The sequence below is a fragment of the Vigna unguiculata genome, chromosome 6 (genome assembly GCF_037176805.1).
Source record: "Vigna unguiculata cultivar grain cowpea cultivar isolate G323 ecotype 2 chromosome 6, ASM3717680v1, whole genome shotgun sequence".
NCBI classification, from domain to species: domain Eukaryota; kingdom Viridiplantae; phylum Streptophyta; class Magnoliopsida; order Fabales; family Fabaceae; genus Vigna; species Vigna unguiculata.
Window position 1 is genome coordinate 6,503,769 of NC_140797.1, and position 21,054 is coordinate 6,524,822.

Below are 21,054 nucleotides of genomic sequence, written 5' to 3' on the forward strand. Positions count from 1 at the left end.
TGTATAAGAATTATGTGCACTTTTCCTTAGCTCAATTTTTTTCCTTGTAGAGGGTTTTTCCAATCAAGGTTATAATAAGGCACATTTTATAAATAAAATCTTATCTTTCAAATAATTGTTTTGTTACTCCTAAACACTTTATTGTCTATTATGAATGTCAAGTTTGAGATGGCTCAAAATTAGGCGATCGAAAAATATCAGACAATAATATATGAAATGATTTGGTATGAAATTGTTTGAAAATAAAGAATCAACAATCAAACATGATAAAAAAATATAGACAACAAGAAAGGGGCTCACACATTGATTGAAAAATGCTACAAATGCCAGAAGTGTGGTACTTCATTGCATTGAGAATGGATATACTCATACCATTACCATACACTAAAGGTCAGGTAAAAAATTTAATGGTGGTGATTGATTATTTCAACTAAATGGATAAAAGCAGGGCCTTTATCAACTATCATTGAACATCAAGTGCAAAAGTTCTTTTGGAAAAAATGTTGTATGCAAACATGGTTTACCCCACTCTGTTGTCACCCTTAATGAATGGTTTATAATTCATAAACAAAGGGTTTGTGCAATTTCTTATGTTTGATAGAGCATCTAGAGGCTAACTATCAACATTACGCCTAAATACTTAATAGAGAGCACTTTTTTTCTAATAGATAATGCTTTTTAAGCGTTGTCTATTGAAGCGTTGTCTATTAATAAAGAGCATTTGCAAAAACTCATTATCTAATGACATCTTATAGACAACGCTTATAGAAATAAGTGCTCTCTATGTATGGTTCAAAAAGACAGCGCTTTCTACCAAAAAGTGCTCTCTATATGTTGTCCAATAACATCTTATAGACAACACTTGAAGACACAAGCACTATCTATATAAGCTTTAAAAAGACAACACTTCTAAAAAAAAAAGTGCTCTATGTATGTTGTGTGATATACATCTTAAAAAATGTGTTTTCTCAAACATGCGCTCTGCATTAGGTCGTTTTTTTTTGTAAGAAATTATAAAAAACATAAAAAATTATAACACCACAAAAAAAAGGTTAAAATACTTTTTTTGTCCCAATTTTCGTCAAATTTTGTTAAATAAGTCCTAATTTTATTTTTGTACTCACATAGGTCCCAATTTTCGTCAATTTTATTCAATTTAGTCCTTTTTTGCTAACATTGTTTAAATCATTAACGGCCATAAACAATGACTGCCACATGTCACTTCATGGTTTTTTTAATTTTTTTTATTTCTTTTTAATTCTTTTTTTTTTAATTTAATTTGATTTTTTTTAAATGTACACGTGTCAACCCAACAACGTGCCACATGTCAAAGTCAATGTTTTATATTCAATTTGGTTCCTATATTTGTATTTTTGTTCAATTTAGTCCTAGATTTGTTTAAAATTTACCAATTTTACCCTTGTCGAAGATGGGACCAAATTTAATTTTTATATAAAAGTTATAATGATGTGAATTTTAATATATTATATAAAAACATTTAATAAAAAATGTGAATTTTAATATAAAAATTAAATTTGGTTTCAATTTGGAAAGGGACAAAATTGATCCATGTTAACAAAAATTGGGACTAAATTAAACAAAAGTAACAAATATAGGTACCAGATTGAATATAAAAGATTGACTTTGACAAGTAGCATGTTGTTGGGTTGACACGTGGACATTTAAAAAAAATATTAAAAAATTAAAAAAATTAAAAAAATATAAAAAAAAATTTGAAAAATTAAAAAAATTAAAAAATAATAAAAAAGTCACAAAGTGGCACGTGACAGTCACTGTTCATGGTTGTTAATTATTTAAACGGTGTTAGCAAAGAAGGACCAAATTGAAAAAAATTGATGAAAATTATTACTTATTTGAGCACAAAAACAAAATTAGGATTGATTTGACAAAACCTGACGAAAATTGGGACCAAAAAGATATTTTAACCAAAAATTAACTATCTTATAATTTCATATATAATTTAAAATAACATGGTACATTTGTTCACATAACCAACTTACAATGTAAATATAAAGAGAAGTACACAGTATTTATAGTTCTGATCTTACATTTAAATATCTAAAAAAATATATACAATTAATTTTTCATACTTCTTCCACTTAATCCTCTTATATCATTTGAAGATAGTGATGGCACACCACTTTCTACATCCAAGTTATTGATAGTTTTAAATTCTACAACATCAAATGATCATTTTTTTCCTACATAAACTGTAAGAATAAGAGTTATGGACAGGTGCAAAACTGATGGAGCTTGGTCGAGACATGTGAGCTCCAAGTGCAGCAAAAATGATGGAGGAAGCATGGAAGAGTGGAAGGCAAGTTTGTAGGCTCTTGCTTGCAATGGATAGGTGAAAGAGTGAGAGATTTAGAATCGACTCTAGCTTAGGAAGGAGGCTAGAGGCAAAGAGAGTAAGCACTCTAAAAAATGACTCTCAAGTGGCAATAGTGAGGAGTGTTCTCAACTCAGTGGCTTCTATTGCACAAAAATTCAAAAGTGTTACAAATGAGTGAATTTTTGGCTTTTATATGAAGCCATTTACACATGAGAAAGGAGATCCATTGGATGGAGTGGGCCTTAATCTTGGTCGTTGGTGAAGGCTTGGAGAAGAAGGCAATGTCACGCCCCTTGGATCTTGGCTTGAAGAACAAGAAGTGACCTTGGGCTTTGGATGTGATGACCAAACTTAGTCAAACCATGAAGCAAAGGGCATCCTTGCCTTGCCTTGTCTTTGGTAGTCTCGGCCATGCATGAAGAGAAATGGGTCGAGCCCAATTTGAAACCCCATCCTATGTTCCTTTCATGTCTTATGTATTATTGGAAAGCAAGGCGTAAACATTGGCCCAAAATAAATTCTATTCTACTTCAATTACATGTAATCCTTCATATCTTGGTGATTTCCTTAGCCCATGTGAATAATGTGTGGAAGCTTTGGTCTTAATGGTCATTTAGAGGAATACCCTTTGAATATTTCTCATCATAGACCTTGTTGTTGGGCCTCTTAATGGGCTTCCACTGGATGTTGGGCTTGAAGGATCATGTATGCTTGGTGGGATCACATCATCCCCTCAACCTTGAAGAGGATTTGTCCTCAAACCGTGGTGGTCATCCTTAGGATCTATTGAACCTGTAAAAGGAACTAAGTCAGTTTTATTAAATGTAGGATGCACACCATATTCAGTAGGAAGATTTAATTGATAAGCATTATTATTGATCTTCTTTAGAATTTGGAATGGACCATCACCTCAGAGACTAAGTTTGGATTTTCTTAGGTGAGGAAATCGTTCCTTCCTTAGATGCAACCTTATTAAGTCACCCTCATTGAACGACCGAACTCTCTTGCCCTTGTTTTTAGAATGTGCAATCTTTACCATTTGGGCTTGAATTTGACTCTTAACTTTCTCATGAAAATCTTTGATGAATTGGGACTTAGAAACCCCTTCTTTATGAACAAAGTCAAAAGAAGATGGAAGAGGTAATAAGTCTAGAGGAGTGAGAGAGTTAAAGCCATATACAACCTCAAAAGGTGAGAGTTTGGTGGTGTTATGGACCACTCTATTGTATGCAAACTCAATGTGGGGAATATACTCATCCCAAGATTTATGGTTCCCCTTAAGCAAAACCCTAAGCAATGTGGAGAGGGATCTATTGACTACCTCTATTTGCCCATCAGTTTGAGGGTGACAAGAAGTAAAAAAGGAAAGTTTAGTTCCAAGCCTAGACCACAAGGTCCTCCAAAAATGGCTAAGGAACTTAGTATCCCATCAGACACAATTTTCTTGGGTAAGCCATGAAGACGAACCACTTCTCTAAAGAACAACTTTGCAATGTGGCTTGCATCATCTACTTTGTGGCATGGAATAAAATGTGTCATTTTTGAAAAATGGTCCACAACCACAAAAATCAAATCAACACCCCTAGAAGTCCTTGGAAGCCCTAGGACAAAGTCCATGCTAATATCCTCCCAAGGGGTGGAAGCCACAGGCAAAAGAGTATACATCCCAGTAGGCATTGCGCTAGACTTATCATGCAAACAAGTCAAACAACTAGCAGAATGTTTTTGAATATCACGTTTCATGTGGGGCCAAAAGAATTTCTCTTTAAGCATTGCCAACGTTTTGGAAACCCCAAAATGTCCCATAAGTCCCCCCTCACGCATCTCAATGATTAAGAGTTTACGATGAGAACCACATGGAATGCATAAGTAGGCTTCTTTGAAAAGATATCCATTTGAGATATAGAAGCCGCCTTGGAACTTATTTAAGCAATTAGAATATATAGGAGCAAAGAAGGGATCTTGACTATACAATTCACATACATTGTCAAATCCAAGAATTTGAGATCCAAGTTTGGCTAAAAGAGTATATCTTCTAGAAAGTGCATCAACCACAACATTAGATTTCCCTTTATTGTATTTGATGATATAAGGGAATTGTTCTAGAAATTCAACCCACTTTGCATGCCTCTTGTCGAGCTTGTGCTGGCTTTTCAAATACTTGAGAGCTTCATGATCAGTGTGAATAACAAACTCTTTTGACACAAGATAATGTTCCCAAGTATGAAGAGCACACACAAGGGCATACAACTCTTTGTCATAGGTGGGATAATTGAGAGAAGGGCCATTGAGTTTTTCACTGAAGTATGCAATTGGATGGCCTTCTTGCAATAACACCGCACCTATGCCAACCCCAAAAGCATCACATTCTAGCTCAAAGGTTTTCTCAAAATTTGGCAGAGCTAGAACTGGCGCTTGGGTGAGTGTCTTTCTTGGCAAGTTCATTTAAGGGTGATGCAATGGTGGAGAAATGGGGAACAAACCGCCTATAGAAGCTAGCTAGCCCATGGAAGCTGCGGATGTCCCCTACATTCTTTAGAATAGGCCATTCTTGGATGGCTTTGATTTTCTCAGGGTCAACATGTACCCCACTTTTATTGACCACAAACCCTAGAAAGATGACACTCTCTACACAAAAAGTGCACTTGTCAATGTCGGCATAGAGTTGATGGTCTCTAAGAAGAGAAAGGACTACCCTAAGGTGTCCTAGATGAAGAGTGAAACTTGGGCTTTAAATTAAAATGTCATCAAAATAAACAACTACAAATTTCCCCAAACAATCCCTTAGAATATGATTCAATAAGCGCATGAAAGTACTAGGAGCATTGGTTAGGCCAAAAGGCATGACTAACCACTCATATTTACCAAATTTTGTTTTGAAAGCGGTTTTCCACTCATCACCTTTGGCAATATGAATTTGGTGATAACCACTATTGAGGTCTATTTTTGAAAACAGTTTTGCTTCATTCAATTCATCAAGCATATTATCAAGTCTAGGAATTGGATGTATATATTTTATTGTGATGTTATTGATGGCCCTACAATCGCAACACATGTGCCATTTCCCATCTTTCTTAGGCACCAACAACACAGGAACAGTACAAGGACTTAAACTTTTTTGAACCCATCCTTTGTTTAACAACTTAGTCACTTGATTTTCTATCTCCTTAGTCTCAATTGGGTTTGTCCTATAAGCTGGTCAATTTGGTAGACTTGCACCTGGGACAAAATCAATTTTGTGCTCAATTCCTCTAAAAGGCGGAAGTCCTTGGGGACCATCCTCTGGAAAAATATGTTCAAATTCTTGAAGAAGAGCACGAACAGAAGGAGGTAGTTCCTTAATTGATGGATGTTGCAGACATGTGAGGACGGCTTGACAAAGTAAAAGGTAGGAAGGGTGTTCATCATGAAGGGTTTGAAGAAGAGCTTTTTGAGTGAGAAGCACTTCATGATGTACATCCTTAGAAGAAGAGGCTTCCTCTACCTTTTGTTTTGAGTGCTTGGATAACTTGATGGAATTTTCTTCCTCTCTCCTAGCTCGCATTTGAGCTTGGTCATGGGCGACTTTACTAAGAGTGAGGGGATGCAGAACATAATTTTTGGAATGATGTTGGAGAGTGATCTCATTGGTATAGCCATGGTGGATGGTTTTGCGGTCAAATTGCCACGACCTACCTAAGAGAATGTGGCAATCTTCCATTGGAATCACATCATAGAAAACCTTGTCCTTGTATTTGCCACTGGAGAACTTTACCATCACTTGATGCTTGACTTCGAGATCCCCATCTTCATTAAGCCAATGAAGTTTGTAAGGTTTAGGATGGGGCATCAAGTTCAAGTTCAACTTCTTAACCATAGTTGTAATACAACAATTACAACAAGACCCACTATCAATGATCAGAGAACAAAGCTTTTTGGAAACTTCACAACGAGTGTGGAAAATATTTTCCCTTTTATCATTGAGAGGAAGGTTTTGATGGTTATTGAGAAGCCTCCAAATCATAAAAAAAGAACCTTCTTTGGCATATGCATGATTTTTTTTCTTTGGAAGATGTGTCACTATGGGAGTCACTAGAGGAATGAGATTCCTCAGGAGACTCATCCTGACTGGAGTAGAGGTTTTGGCCCTTTAACACGATAGTGTGCTTGGTAGGGCATTGAGAAGTTATGTGACCTCTACCTAAACATTTGAAACATTTGATCTCACTACCTCTCTTGCAGGTCGCACCTCTATCATGACCTTTTGCTTGGTGTCTTGGAGTGGTCTCTTTTTCATGAAAAGAATCTTTCTTTTGAAAATCAGATTTGGAAAAAGAGGGAGAAAAGTCCTTGTGAAAAGGTTTCCTCAACAGTTGTTGCTCGACCTTGATAGACATTTGCACAAGTTCATTTAAATCTCGGTAAGGCAATAACTCAACCTTGTCCCTGATGTTGTAATTGAAGCCACTCAAGAACCTAGCAATGGTTAGGTCTTCCACTTCATCAATCCCAGCCCTTAAGATGTAGAGCTCCATTCTTTGCCTATATTCCTCCACAGTCATATTTCTTTGTTGGAGCCTTTGGAGTTTATCCATAAGCTCTCTTTTGTAATAAGAAGGAACATGGCGGACATGGAGGACTTCTTTGAGATCAAACCAATATTCAATCTCGGGAAGGCCTTTCTTTCTCTTTTGGAGGACAAGGGCTGTCCACCAATTTAAAGCATGGCCTTGGAAGCTGAGGACAGCAAGAGAGACACGTCTCTCTTCCTCAACCATGTGGCTGTCAAACAATTGTTCAACCTTTGCCACCCAATCTATATAGGCCTCGACATTGTCTTTACCATAGAAAGGAGGCAACTCTATCTTGACCTCTCTTGGGTGAGGAGGTACACGCCTTTGTCTCCTATCATGAGGAGCTAGCCTTTGAAAGGGGCGGTGGTATTCCTCCTCCTTGCCACTAAGGTCATGACCATGATATCTTGACGGAGGGCAAGAAAACCTAGGGTGGATTACGGTAAGTGTGTGGCGGATTCCTCAATTGCTTAGTTAGGAAGTGTAAATTGGCTTGCATGGCAGCCATTTGAGTCTTGATATCACTGACATCTTTGTGGAGATTTTGAAGGTTGGGAGAAGAAGGACGTTCTTCTTCATCCGCATTTGTATTATGGTGTGTGTGTGGTGGAGAATCATGTTGGGCTTGCGCCCTAACACAGGTTGCTCTTCTAATGCTCATGATTGTTCACAATTTCAAGACTTTAGACAAGGTGTGAATGAAAGTTTTTGAAACACTTAAGTACCAAGGCCAATCCTAGCCAAGGAGCACTTGTGAAAAGTTGGAGAGAAAAAATTCACACAAAGGCTTAGCGCTAAATTATGAAAAATCACTAAACACTAGGTCACACAAAGCACAAGAAAAAAGGAAGCTATAAAACACTAAAGACGGACCGCTAATTGGCCAAAATATGAAGAGACTTTGGTCGCAAAATTTTAAGTCACTAACAACGGGAAAACTTGAATATAAATTATGCGGCCTAATGTAAGGTGAGAAAGCACTTAGAACTTTCAACACACTTACAACTAAAAATGAATCACTAATGAAGGATGAAAGGTTCTACTTAGGAGATGGGACTGAACACCTTGTGGTTCCCCAAGACACCTAAGTAGTCCAAATTACAAAGCAAGGAATAAGCTACAAAGTGGTAACAATTTGCATGTAATAATGTGCAGCCAAAGCACTCCAATTGTTGCTCCCAAGAGAGCACCTGAGAGCACCATGCTTATGGTGTGGTTGCTGGAATTTTTTTTTTTTTTGCAAAAGTTGAGGAAAGAATTTGGAGGCCTTAGTTGATGGCCAAAGGTAAGCACCAATTGGGGACTTTGGGAGGCAGCAAACACCCTGAAAATGACTTTGAATTGGCTCCAAATGACCACAATATAGCTGCAAAAAAAATACAACAAAACAATACACAAAAACTATGCCAAGGCAAATGTTAGTACTCAACACTCATGCACAAGAAAAGTAAGGCTCAAACTCTCCAATTTCGGTGAAGGTTAGGGGAAGAAAAAAAAATGAGCACAACCTTTAGAAATTTACTCCTCAACCACCCCCTAAGATGCTACCTACGCTAGCAACCAAATCAGAATCAAACACTTAATTCATATCCATAAGCAGTGGAACCAACATTACTTCCCAAATGAAAGAAAACACAAGAAAAGCGAAATAGGAAATGCTAAACCAAATGGAATTATAGTGACAAGACAAAATTGAAATGCCAAGAATGGACAAGCAAAAAATCAAAGGCACACAAGGAGGGAAGCACAACAAAGAGAATCCTAGAAGGGAACAAGAATGGATCAACAAAAACAAAACAGAAACTGTAGTGCTTGTAATAAGGCCTATAGTCCGCTATGCATTCATGCCAATGGGAGGGCGTACACCACTCCAAATTTAAGGCATTTGATAGCAATAATGGAGACACCCTTAGGCCAAGACATTGAGGGACAAAAAGCACTGAAATTAGAGCTGAAAACACACCAAAACGCACAAACAGAGAAAGCTGAAAAAATACTGCACCAGTAAAAACGCTGACAGCTGCCTCAAATTTGAGGATTTATCATATTTTTTGTATTGCACATTTTTTGACACATTTTTTTTTTAAATTTCGTCCAGATGTTCTTTAAGTCAGCAAAAATTATCAAGTGAATTAGTGTAGTGGACCGATCGAGTTAAATAAAAAAAAAACAGTGTGCGTCTGGAAAACAGAGTGAAAAAAAGGCACAGCAAGCACTGAAAACAGTAAGTGTGCGCTCTGGAATTAACAACAAATAGCTAAAATTAACAATTACTGTATCACTCAAGAGAATTAACAAACAGTAGGTGTGCGCTCTGGAAAATAGATAAACTGGAGCAAATTGCTCTCTGAAAAATTTTGGAGATTTTCAAACGAAAATCCATATTAGTGGAGCATGATTATGAACTAAAATCATACATGAATGAAAGATGAACATCTCAAGACCCCAAGGTACCACAACCAACGGTGAAAATGGTTTAATCTTGGCAAGAAAATTGTTTGACCATCCACACGCATAGTGTAAGCATCATTTGCGTATTTGTGAAATGGTGCCACGGTTTCAAGCTAATAAAACAGCAAAATGAAACAATTAAATGGTGGAAATGAATGAAAACTAAAGAAGACAATAGACAAAACTTAAACGGTAGAAAATGAAAAATAAGCAAGATTCACCGATTAAAATGCAAGAAAACTCAATAGAATGAAAGTAAATGGTGTTGAACTTAAAGGAAAACATATAACACTGTAAACCAAGCAAGCACGGAAAACTACCACTAGAAATTAAAGATTGCTTGTAGTCTCATTGTTACAAGGGAATATGAACACAAAACAACACGTAAACCCAACAAATAAACCGTGAAAGATGAAGAACAATGAAAGAAGAAGAAGAGAAAAGAGGAAACAACACGGAAACAAGAAAAACTAAACAAGCTATGGAGAGAACCCTTACCAAACCGAGACAAGTTACTACTCCACGGTTTGGATGGCTCTAGATACCACTATGATGGAGCTTGGTCGAGACATGTGAGCCCCAAGTGTAGCGAAAATGATGGAGGAAGCATGGAAGAGTGGAAGGCAAGTTTGTAGGCTCTCGCTTGTAATGGATAGGTGAAAGAATGAGTGATTTAGAATTGGCTCTAGCTTAGGAAGGAGGCTAGAGGCAAAGAGAGTAAGCACTCTAAAAAATGACTCTCAAGTGGCAATAGTGAGGAATGTTCTCAACTCATTGGCTTCTATTGCACAAAAATTTAAGAGTGTTACAAATGAGTGAATTTTTTGCTTTTATATGAAGCCATTTACACATGAGAAAGGAGAGCCATTGAATGGAGTGGGCCTTGATCTTGGTCGTTGGTGAAGGCTTGGAGAAGAAGGCAATGTCACGCCCCTTGGATCTTGGCTTGAAGAACAAGAAGTGACCTTGGCCTTTGGATGTGATGACCAACCTTAGTCAAACCATGAAGCAAAGGGCATCCTTGCCTTGCCTTGTCTTTGGTAGTCTCGACCATGCATGAAGAAAAATGGGTCGAGCCCAATTTGAAACCCTATCCTATGTTTCTTTCATGTCTTATGTATTATTGGAAAGCAAGGCGTAAACATTGGCCCAAAATAAATTCTATTCTACTGCAATTACTTGTAATCCTTCATATCTTGGTGATTTCCTTAGCCCATGTGAATAATGTGTGGAAGCTTTGGTCTCGATGGTCATTTAGAGGAATACCCATTTGAATCTTTCTCGTCATAGACCTTGTTGTTTGGCCTCTTAATGGGCTTCCACTAGATGTTGGGCTTGAAGGATCATGTATGCTTGGTGGGATCACGTCAAAAATAGAAACTCTAGTTTTGGCCTTTCTCAATTTCTAAATTGATGAGTCGGCCCCATCTCCATATAGTAAGAACATAAATCTTATGTCTTCAACTTCTCAACAACAACAATATCAAATAAATCATTCCTACATTTTCTCTTTAGTGTTATCCAGATGTCCAAACTAGAAAAAGTAAACAAAATTTACAGGCCTTTTAAAATATGATTAAGTTTATAAATAACATGAGATCAAAGTAACAAACTTGACTAATTCCTCTTATAAGTGAAATTGTGAGAATCTTAAAGACAAGAAAATAAAGAACTTGGTTGTTGTGTAACAAAGAAAAAAAATTAACATTCACGATGGAAAATGACGATTTATAACATTTTTATTGAATTGAAATTTAAAACCTACTCAACCAATGATTTCGAAATTAGCAAAATATTCTTAAGCAAAAGAAAAAAATATATTAAAAGTACCATTTTAAAATGAAGGGACACTGGGAGAACTTTCTTCCTCTTCACTAATTTCCTTGGCATCTTGACTTTTAGTATTGACATTGGGAGAACTTTCTTCCTCTTCATTATCATCAGACACTATGGAAGTCATCCCAAGGAGAGTTACGAGAAGCATGAAAAAAGGGGAAGCTTTTCCATCTCTATCTCTATTTGGCATTACTTTAGTTTGATTTCCATGAAGTTGGCTTGGTTGACTATTCTTAGTTAACTTGTTGACCTTGACCTAGGGTTGACTTGTTGACTCAAGATTAACTTAACTTAAGCCAACATGCTAATCCAAATTTACTTGCTTTGTAGGTTATTTAATAACCTAAAGAAGGTGGCACACTTCAAGAGCTTATGTGGGACATATGGAGAGCACATGTGGAGGAAAGAGAAAGAGCAAGGCATTCTAGAAACATCTAGAATGAGGAACCACATGACTTGGTCAAGGATCCACCTTGAAGGGTTCTAGAAACCTCTAGAACGTGCTCTTACATGCCTTGGTCAAGAAGACTTTCTAGAAGGCTTTCATATGCACCATTTGACCTACCTTCTAGATTATAGGTTTTGTTATTTGCATTGTAACCCTTTTTGAGACTTATGTGCTTTTTCTTAGAGACCCCTAAACACTTTTATATAAAGGGTCCTCTAACACTTGTAAAAAGGTTTATCATTTTGGAATTTACATATACCTTTGTGTTCAATCTTTGTGAGAGTATCTCCTTTGGGAGTGAGACTTTTAAGCCTTATCTTAAGCCTAGACTCAAGTGGCGACACCTTCCACTCATCTTCAAGGTTCCATGGCTTCTAGCCTAGCCTTGTAGTGACGTGCTTCTCACATATCTCCTTTCTTGTCTTTCCACTTTTATGCTTTGTTCTTCTTTCCTTTACATTCAAATTTTACTTTCTTTTGCTCTTTACTTTTGCTTCATGAATCAATCCATCTCTCTTCTTTTCTAAAACCTTATGAAGTGAAACTTCATATCTAGATATATCTTAATGTCCAGTGGGAATTTTTACTAGGCTTTCTTAAGCAATCATCACCATATTCATAAATCTTAAAAGGAATCAAGATAATCCTATATCATTTGGTATCTAGAGCTTATGTTGTCTTTGAATATGGTGTTTCCATGTGCTAACAATTGATTCCATGTTTTGTGTTCTTAGGGAGATTCTCGTCCTTTTGATGGCGTTCAACTTGGTGGACACAATTTTCCACTTCATTTGAGGTTTAAGTATCCAAAAACTCTATCTCTTTGATACTCGTTTTTTAATGAAGTGAAAACATGATTCTTGTTGTTTCTATGATGTTTGGCCAAGACCTTTGCCTAGTTGTTACCATGCCAAAATTTTCTTCATAAGCTTAAAAATGTCTTTCTTTGTCTTAAGCTTTGTTTTTACTCTTTTGTCATATGCCTATTTGATGTTTTCCTTTTATTTTTTCCAAGTATTTGAGTATTGCATGAATTATATGTCTTGTTTGACGTATGTTCCATGAAAATGATTTTGGCCTAAATTTGAGGATTTAAGTGTCCAAGCCACCTAAAAACATTGTCTTTCTATCTTATGAAACTAGTTGTGAAAGAAGAAAATTTTGACACCTTTTTTACTCATTTGCAAAGAGCAAACTTGCTATTTGGTGAAGAAAAAATACAATTTTCCTAGGTGTTATGCTACTAGTTTTCATATTCAAATATTGGGTGATATTGGTTAATTAGTTCCATTACTTAAATTGGTTATTATCTTTATTGGTGTATGCATGATTGGAGACTTAGTAGTGCATGTTCAAATACTTTCCAATAGAGTCTTTATATGTGCTTTCTTGTTTGTCTTGTTAAAGTTTTGTCACATGTATTTTCTTTCCTTAGAGTTTAGCCTTCTTTGTTTTGGTGTTTTTCTTGCTTGTCTTTAGGTAATCTTTGTTTTGTCTTAGTTGTTCTTCATTTCTTACTTTCCTTGAGTGTAGTGGTCGAGCCACTTGAAACTTGCATTTGAAAAGGTTTCCAAAAGTTAAAAGTCTTTTCACTCCTTTTTGGTGGATTCTTGAGTTTAGCCTTGCCTTATTGTGTTGGGAGTGTGATCTAAACACTTGGGTTATTGAAGTTAGACGATATTTGGTCTCAGGAATTGGCTGCAGCACTTACTAATCCAATTTGTTTCTCTCAATTTTGTTTAGTTCTTTTTGTTGTAGGGAAGATAAATTTGAGTCTGGTTATGGAAGATGAAAGAGAAGAGGAGAAGTTGGCTTCACTATACTCCCATCCAATGGTGACTCACGTGGCCCAACAAAATGTTACTCTAGATGTCAACAATCTCATTCGAGAATTGGAATTAGTAAAAAGGAATCTATGGACCAATTGAGGGCGGATAGAGCGCATAGTGAAATTATCCTCCAAACTTACGTTCAACAACTTCAACATAGGGAAGAGGAGAGAAGACAAAGGAGATCTTCCTCCTAGGATTCCTATGGTAGTGGAAGGAGAAGAAGGCACAACCATGATGGTGGGAAAAGGTGTAACACGTTACCAACAAGACAACCACAACCATTAAAATTCCTAAGTTCAAGTGAGAGCATGATCTAAAAATCTATCTTGAGTGAGAGCAAAAGGTAGACCAAAGTTTTAATATTCATGAAATTAGTGGTCAAGAGCAAGTTGATTTAGTAGTTTTAGAATTTGAAGAGTATGCCATGACTTGGTGGCATCAAATTTGAATGAACATTGAAAATCAAGAGCCACCAATGGCTTTTTAGATTGACATTAATGCGTGATAGATTTGTTCCTTCCTACTATAGGAGGGAGACTCTTTTGAAGCTCCAAAAGCTTCAACAAGATTCCATGTGTGTGGATGACTATTATAAATTAATGGAGTCCATGCTCTTAAAGGTAGGACTCCAATTCGAAAGTGAAGAAGAAAAAGTGGCAATGTTTGTGAGTTGTCTCAAAAGAGAGATCCAAGATGTAGTTGAGTTATATGAGTATTCCATTCTTAGCAAAGTTTTACACTTGGCCTTAAAAGTTGAAAGTCAATTGAAAAAGAAACAAGAGGTCAAGAGGAATACTTCTTACAATGACTACTACTCTAAATCTAGGAAGGGTAAAGAAAGAAAAGATGAAAGAACACCCTCCAAGAGTCTCCAAGACCCTACACCTAAAGCCAATTCGTTTAGAGCTTCTAATGACAAACCAAACTCTTCTCAAGAGTCAAGAACAAGTTCCATTAAATGCTTTAAATGTTTGGGCTATGGTCACATTGCTTCAAATTGCCCATAAAAAATGAACATGTTCTTGAATTCTAAAAGAGAAGTTGAAAGTGAGCATTCCTCTCCCTTCCCTAAAAGTTCTTCCTCACACACTTCTTCTTCAAGTGAGGATGAAATCAAACCTTAAAAAAGAGGCCTATTGGTGGTTAGACACATGTTGGGCCAAGCCCCAAAAGAATTAGATTCTTAAAGAGAAATTACTTTTCACTCAAGGTGCCTAGTCAACAATAAGCATCATTGATGGAGAAATTCTGTAAATATGGCTAGCACAAGGGTTGTGGGCAGGCTTGGCTTAGAAACTATCCCTCGTGTCAAGCCTTATAAGCTATCTTAGCTTAGTGAGGAAGGTGAGATCAAAGTTGATAAACAAGTCCTAATCAACTTTTCAATTAGGACTTACAAAGATGAGGTATTATGTGACTTAGTGCCTATGGAATCAACCTGCATTCTTCTTGGTAGGCCTGGCAATTTCACAAAAAATCTCTTCATGATGACCATACCAATAAGTTCTCTTTTAGCTTCAAAGGAAAAAAGACCACACTTCTACCTCTTTCATCCAAAGAAGTCAGTGAGGACCGAAAACAAATGATTAAGAAAAGAAAGGAAGAGAAGGTGCAACTAAAGGCGCAAAGGGTGAACAAAGATGCCAAGAAGATCTTGATATCCATCAAAGGGGTTAAAAAGGTAATGCTTTCTTAAAAACAAGTTTTTTTGCTTATCCATGTGTGTCTTCTCCCTCCTTCAAAAGCCTCACTCTAGGTGACCTTAAAACTTGTCCTTAGTCTTAGATGAGTTCAAGGATGTTTTTTAAGACCCTCCAAAGGGTCTTCCACCCCTAAGAGGTATAGAACACCAAATTGACTTCATCCAAGGCTCATCTTTGGCTAATAGGCCAATGATGGAGCTCCAAGGTGTGGTGGCTGGTTGAGACTCCATAAGCAGCGGAATTGGGAATGGAAACAAGTGTTTAAGACTCTTGTAGCAATGGAATTTGGAGTGGTGAAAGGAGACTAGACTAGAAAGTAGACTAGTGGAAGGTGGCTAGAGGAAATGTTGGAAACCTCTAGCTTGGGTGCTCTCAAAATAATAGAAGAGTGGAGTGATCTCAACACAAGCATTCTATTAGCAATTTCAAGAGTAAACTCTAAAAAGTGTTATAGGACTCTCTTTTATAGAAGAGAAGGTCACCAATGCATATGCACGTGAAATTACATTTGAAATGAGATGCAAGCTTGGAGAAGAAATCTCTTTCTTGGCCTTTGGATGCGCATGATGGGTTGGATGCGTGACAAGTGGTGTAACATCCCTAGGGAATATTACTAAAAAAATAAATATTAAAATGAATAATTTCATTAAATAACCATCTCGATAAAAATCCCAACGCGGGAAAATTTTATTTCATTAAGTTAGCGCGCCAAAACTCATAACCAATTCATAAAATGTTACAAGTTCCCAAAAATTGCATTTGAAACATAAATTACAATTTAGTAACATCCTAGCACTACTCCCATGCTAGCCCTCACTCCGCCATCTGAGTATCCTCAGCACCACCTGTATCAACATCTGCTCCCGTGTAACGAATTACACGATCATCGCCACACACAAACAGAAAGGGTGAGCTGAGAAAAATAAAATACTAAGCATGAAATCACAGGATATATCATTTACCCATCTTAATCATTATCTATAAATCTTGGCCAAGACCCTAACCCCAAGACTTAACAGTCTTCAATTCATATAATTGGTTAGCCTTGGACTCGGGAATCTGATGCTCACACGAACCTGCCCGCTCGTGGTCCTGCCTCTACGAACCTCCCCGCTCGTAGTCCTGCTCTACGGACCTACCCGCCCGTAGTCCAACACATGTGATCCACCAGCCCCCGTACCTCCCCGCACGTGGCATCTCTCAACGTGAGCACGGAACATACGAACCTCCCCGCTCGTATCCCCACGTGAGAGTAACTTGATATGAACCTTCCCGCTCATATCATCACATGTCACACCATCCATGAACCTACCCGCTCATGGCACAGCATCTCCCGATCCAAGCAAAGCATCATTGTCGGTTAGAAACAACACACCAAATAAAGAACAACAGCGTTTCCGCCTGGCCCGGCCCACTTGCCGCCAGGCGAAATTGCTCCATACCGCCTGGCGGTATTCACCTCCCGCCAGGCGCCAGCGTTCTCCCAGACCCCACTGTTTTCTCGTCACCGCCTGGCGGAGCACACCGTGCCGCCAGGCGCCTGCTCAGTGCAGACCCTCTCACGCTAAGGCTATCGCCTGGCGGTTTCGTTAGCCCGCCAGGCGCTATACCAGAACAGTACCTCACTGGTTTTAGCACCTCAACCAGTCTGTTGGTTACATACTCACTCTTATGGATCAATAAGGACTCCTCCCTATAGTTAGTCTACCCCAATCATGGTTAATCAAGGGTCTATACACTACCCAGACAAATCCATTCCGTCCAACTCTTCCAAATAATAAGAACATTGTCTTAACAGTGACTCTCCATTCATCCCACGAAATTAGCTAGAAGTCTAATCCCTTACTTCACACCATCGCTTCTATCATGCCTAACTAACCAATGCATAAGTCCTCTTAGTACATTCTCAACTTCCTCACTTATTCTAAACGAGCATACCAAAAAACGTGAGTCTTATATTCACTACCAAATTATGATTACCTCTCCCACACTATTTATTTATATCAAGTCCCCTATCCTCATCGGCATTTTTATCTCTTGTCGAACATCAACAATTTCAATCTTTCTCTCTTCACTCACCAACAGTTATGTATAAGTCAAATACCACAACTCCCCCCCCTCGCGGTCATCCACTCACTGCACTTACACTGAGACTGCTCACATCATCGCCTGGCGGCTAGCAAGGCGCCGCCAAGCGGCATACCAGATGCAGACCTCCTCACACATTTTTTCTACATCCTCTGCGATCTTAACTCTCTCCTCTTCTCCCACGATCACCACCACAGATTCATTCACAACAATTTTAGCACCCGTTCTGACCAATATCATTTTATTCGTATTCCAAGTTTCAAACCAAAATAAGAACAGTGCTCATCTCTGATGAGCTGCCTGGCGGTAGGGATTAAACCGCCAGGCGGTTTCTGGGAAAAACCCAGAAACCCGATCAAACAGTGCGGAAAAATAGGTGGAAAGCATACAGTCTCAATCATCAAAGCACAGTACAACGCAATGTATCTAAAACACCGAAAACAACTCCCCTTACCTGGATTCCTTGCTAAATTCGAGTGGGTGTGCTTATCCTCTCACCAAACCTCCCTAGCCCTTGCTTTCCACTCCAACCTTTGCGTTTTTCAGCCCCAATACCTTGCTTTATCAGTCCCAATTCTCAGAAAAACCTTTGCTTATGTGTACCACGAACCCTAATTGCTATTTCCTCTCTTTTAACCCTTGCTCTCACTATCTCTCTCCCTTAATTGCTCATTTAGTGGCCTATACGAATTTTTTTTAATTAAAATTGATACAAAGGTTAACCAGTTTGCTTAATTAACCCTCTGTTTTCCAGCCCTTAAGTTGCCTCCCTCTTGGCTGCTAGGTTTCTAACCCTTCCACATTCATGCATCAGAAAATTTGGCAAAAAGAAAAGTAAGTTATTTCTCAACAAGGTTTGAACCCACTCTCATGCACATACCAAGCCAAGGCCAAACCACTCAACCAATCCTTATTTCATGATAATTCCTACAATTTTAAGAATTTATCATGACAACACGCATCCAATATAAAACACAAAAAAAAAAACACAATTTAAATAACATCCAAGTGGCACACATGGGACTTGAACCCAAGTCCTCACACATAATAAAAGTACTCTCAACCACATGAGCTAGTACCTTTCCACGTCATAGCTTCCCGCATTTATTGCTTTAAATATTCTCATTATCCGTCCTAATTAAATAATTAATTAGATAACTATTTAATTTTCCCGGATCTTACAAGTGGCATGGCACTCCTTTGCAAGATAAAAGCCACTCCTTTCATGTGGCAAGGAGAGTGTCTTAGCCAATGCTCTCTATTAGGCTTGGATTAGCCCAATTAAAATCTAAGGAGCAAGTTTATTTAGCCTATTATTTATGAAAGCAAGACCTAAACAATGGGTCCAATTTAAAAGGCTATTCTAATGTTCAATCATGCAACCTCTTTATATCTTCACATCTTTTTTTGGCCCATGAAAAGAGTAATTGAAGCCCATGAGAAGTTTGTCCATTTTGAGGCAAGCCCATTTAGATCTTCTTTAGAATGCTCCTTGTTATTGGACCTCTTGGTGGGCTTTGGGCTTAAGATGCATGTGGGCCATGGATTGGGCTTTGAGCATGATTTGGGCCTAGGCGTTGGCCCAAGCTATAAGCCTTGTTGGGATCAAATCAGCCAACTTATAGGACCAATCCCAAGGAGGCAAAAGAAATACAAAAACAAGTGAATGATTTGTTAGAGAAAGGGTGGTGGATGCAACATAGCATGAGTCCTTGTGCAATGTTCGTGATTATAGTCCCCAAAAAGGATGGAACATGGAGAATGTGCATAGATTGTAGAGCCATCAACAACATCACCATCAAGTATAAGCATTTCATTCCTAGATTAGATGATTTGCTAGACGAGTTACATGATGCCACCATATTTTCCAAGATAGACTTGAACAATGGGTACAACCAAATTAAAAACAAGGAAGGTGATGAATGGAAAACCTCCTTCAAGACTAAATTTGGATTATATGAGTGGTTAGTCATGCCTTTTGACTTCACCAATGCACCTAGTACCTTCATGAGACTCATGCATCATGTACTTAGAGAGTTCTTAGGCAAGTTTCTAGTGGTCTATTTTGATGACATTCTCATCTATAGCTTGTCTAAAGAAGACATTTACATCATTTAAGAAGTGTGCTAGAAACCCTAAGGAAGGAATCCTTATATGCTAACATGGATAAATGCATCTTTGGAATGGATCATGAAATTGGCCTACACCCAAGAGTGTGAGCGAGATAAGGTCTTTTCATGGGTTGGCTAGCTTTTATAGAAGGTTTGTGCCTAATTTTAGCATTATAGCCACCCTTTTAAATTAATTGGTCAAGAAAGGTATGGACTTCAAGTGGGGAGTTGATGGAACAAAGGTCTTTGAAACTTTAAAAGAAAAATTGATCAATGTTCCACTCTTAATCCTCCTTAACTTTTCCAAGACCTTTGAAATTAAGTGTGATGCTTCAATCAATAATCCTTCTGACTTCGAAATTGCACACTCCACTCTAAGCCTTTGCCTCAAAAATTCAAATCTTGTTAAAATATTTGTGTTTGTTATTATATTTTGCATGTTTCTTTCAATTTCAGACCAAATTTATTATTTGTATAAATGTTTTATTAATAATTTTTATTAAAACATATTACTTTATTAATTATTTTTTTATTAAGTACTTATGTTTTGTTAATATTCTTTTTTCAAAATAGAATAATATTGTCTCTTACTAATTTTAAACCAAAATTTTTATTTGTATAAAGGTTATATTAATATTTTTTTTATTAAAAATGACTTAATAAAATGACTTTTATCACTAAATTTTAATATAAATATCAAATACTTAATTTTTATAAAAAATTTATACTTAATTACTTTTTATAAAAAATAGATTTTAATTATTAAAAAAAATTAGGTCAAAATTGAATCAGATACACAAAAGTAGGTACTAAATTGAAACAAAAGGACATATATGGGGACTAAATCAAAATCAACACAATGACATCTGATAGTGACACTGACACGTGGCATTACAATGTCACGTGACACTGACAATGTCATGTGACACACACAGGGACCTGACACGTGGCATTTTTTTTTCAAAACAACTGAAAAAAAATTTAAAAATTTTAAAAAAATTTTAAAAAATAAAATAAAAACACAGACTGACACGTGGCATGTTTTAACTACTTTAGTCAACTCCATCTGAAATGAACCTAATTAAAGCATTTTTTCAAAAATTGGGATGCAATTGACACTTTTTTAAAAGCGGGTACTAGATTGACACACTTGTACCAAAGTAGGTACCGAGTAATTAAACCATTAATTTAAAAGCTAGGTGATGTTTTCTTCAATTATTATATTTGTACTAGTTTTTTAATCTTCACATGTTCTCTGAAAATCTTTCCAAACTTGGTTTAAAATAGTAGACGAACCTTTTAAAGTAGTATTTGATAACTCTTACTTTGTTGAAAGTGTTACAAAAGTAAATATGAAATTTCACTATGAATGGAGTTTATATGGTACAATATTATTTCAACATAGAGGAGGTTGGAAGAATCATCTTCTTCTTGCTCCCTAATATAGAGCACCAAACATCGAAATGTTCACTCTGTGTTGTAAAGGCTTTCTTTCTACATCATAGAATCTCACTTTTCATTCCCATAAATATAATATGACCAAATAATCTTTAAAAAGAAAACCCCTCCAAAATTTTATCTCCACCCTTTCTCATATCTTATTATCATCTTTTAACAACTCCAAAAAACAGAGAAAAATAATTAATATTTTAACTATGATTTTAATCCAAATAAAT

General features: G+C 37.0%; 1 protein-coding gene across 1 annotated transcript; it reads right to left on the bottom strand.

Annotated features, from left to right (window-relative positions):
* Positions 1 to 5,555: 5,555 nt before the first annotated feature.
* On the bottom strand, positions 5,556 to 6,212 carry LOC146885445 (uncharacterized). Its single transcript, XM_085674933.1, has one exon. The coding sequence runs from the start codon at positions 6,210 to 6,212 to the stop codon at positions 5,556 to 5,558; it is 657 nt and encodes a 218-aa protein (XP_085531059.1).
* Between the last annotated feature and the right edge of the window lie 14,842 nt (positions 6,213 to 21,054).

Coding starts and splice junctions, on each gene's coding strand:
- LOC146885445 (XM_085674933.1), bottom strand. CDS start 6,212: ATGGTTAAGAAGTTGAACTTGAACTTGATGCCCCATCCTAAACCTTAC.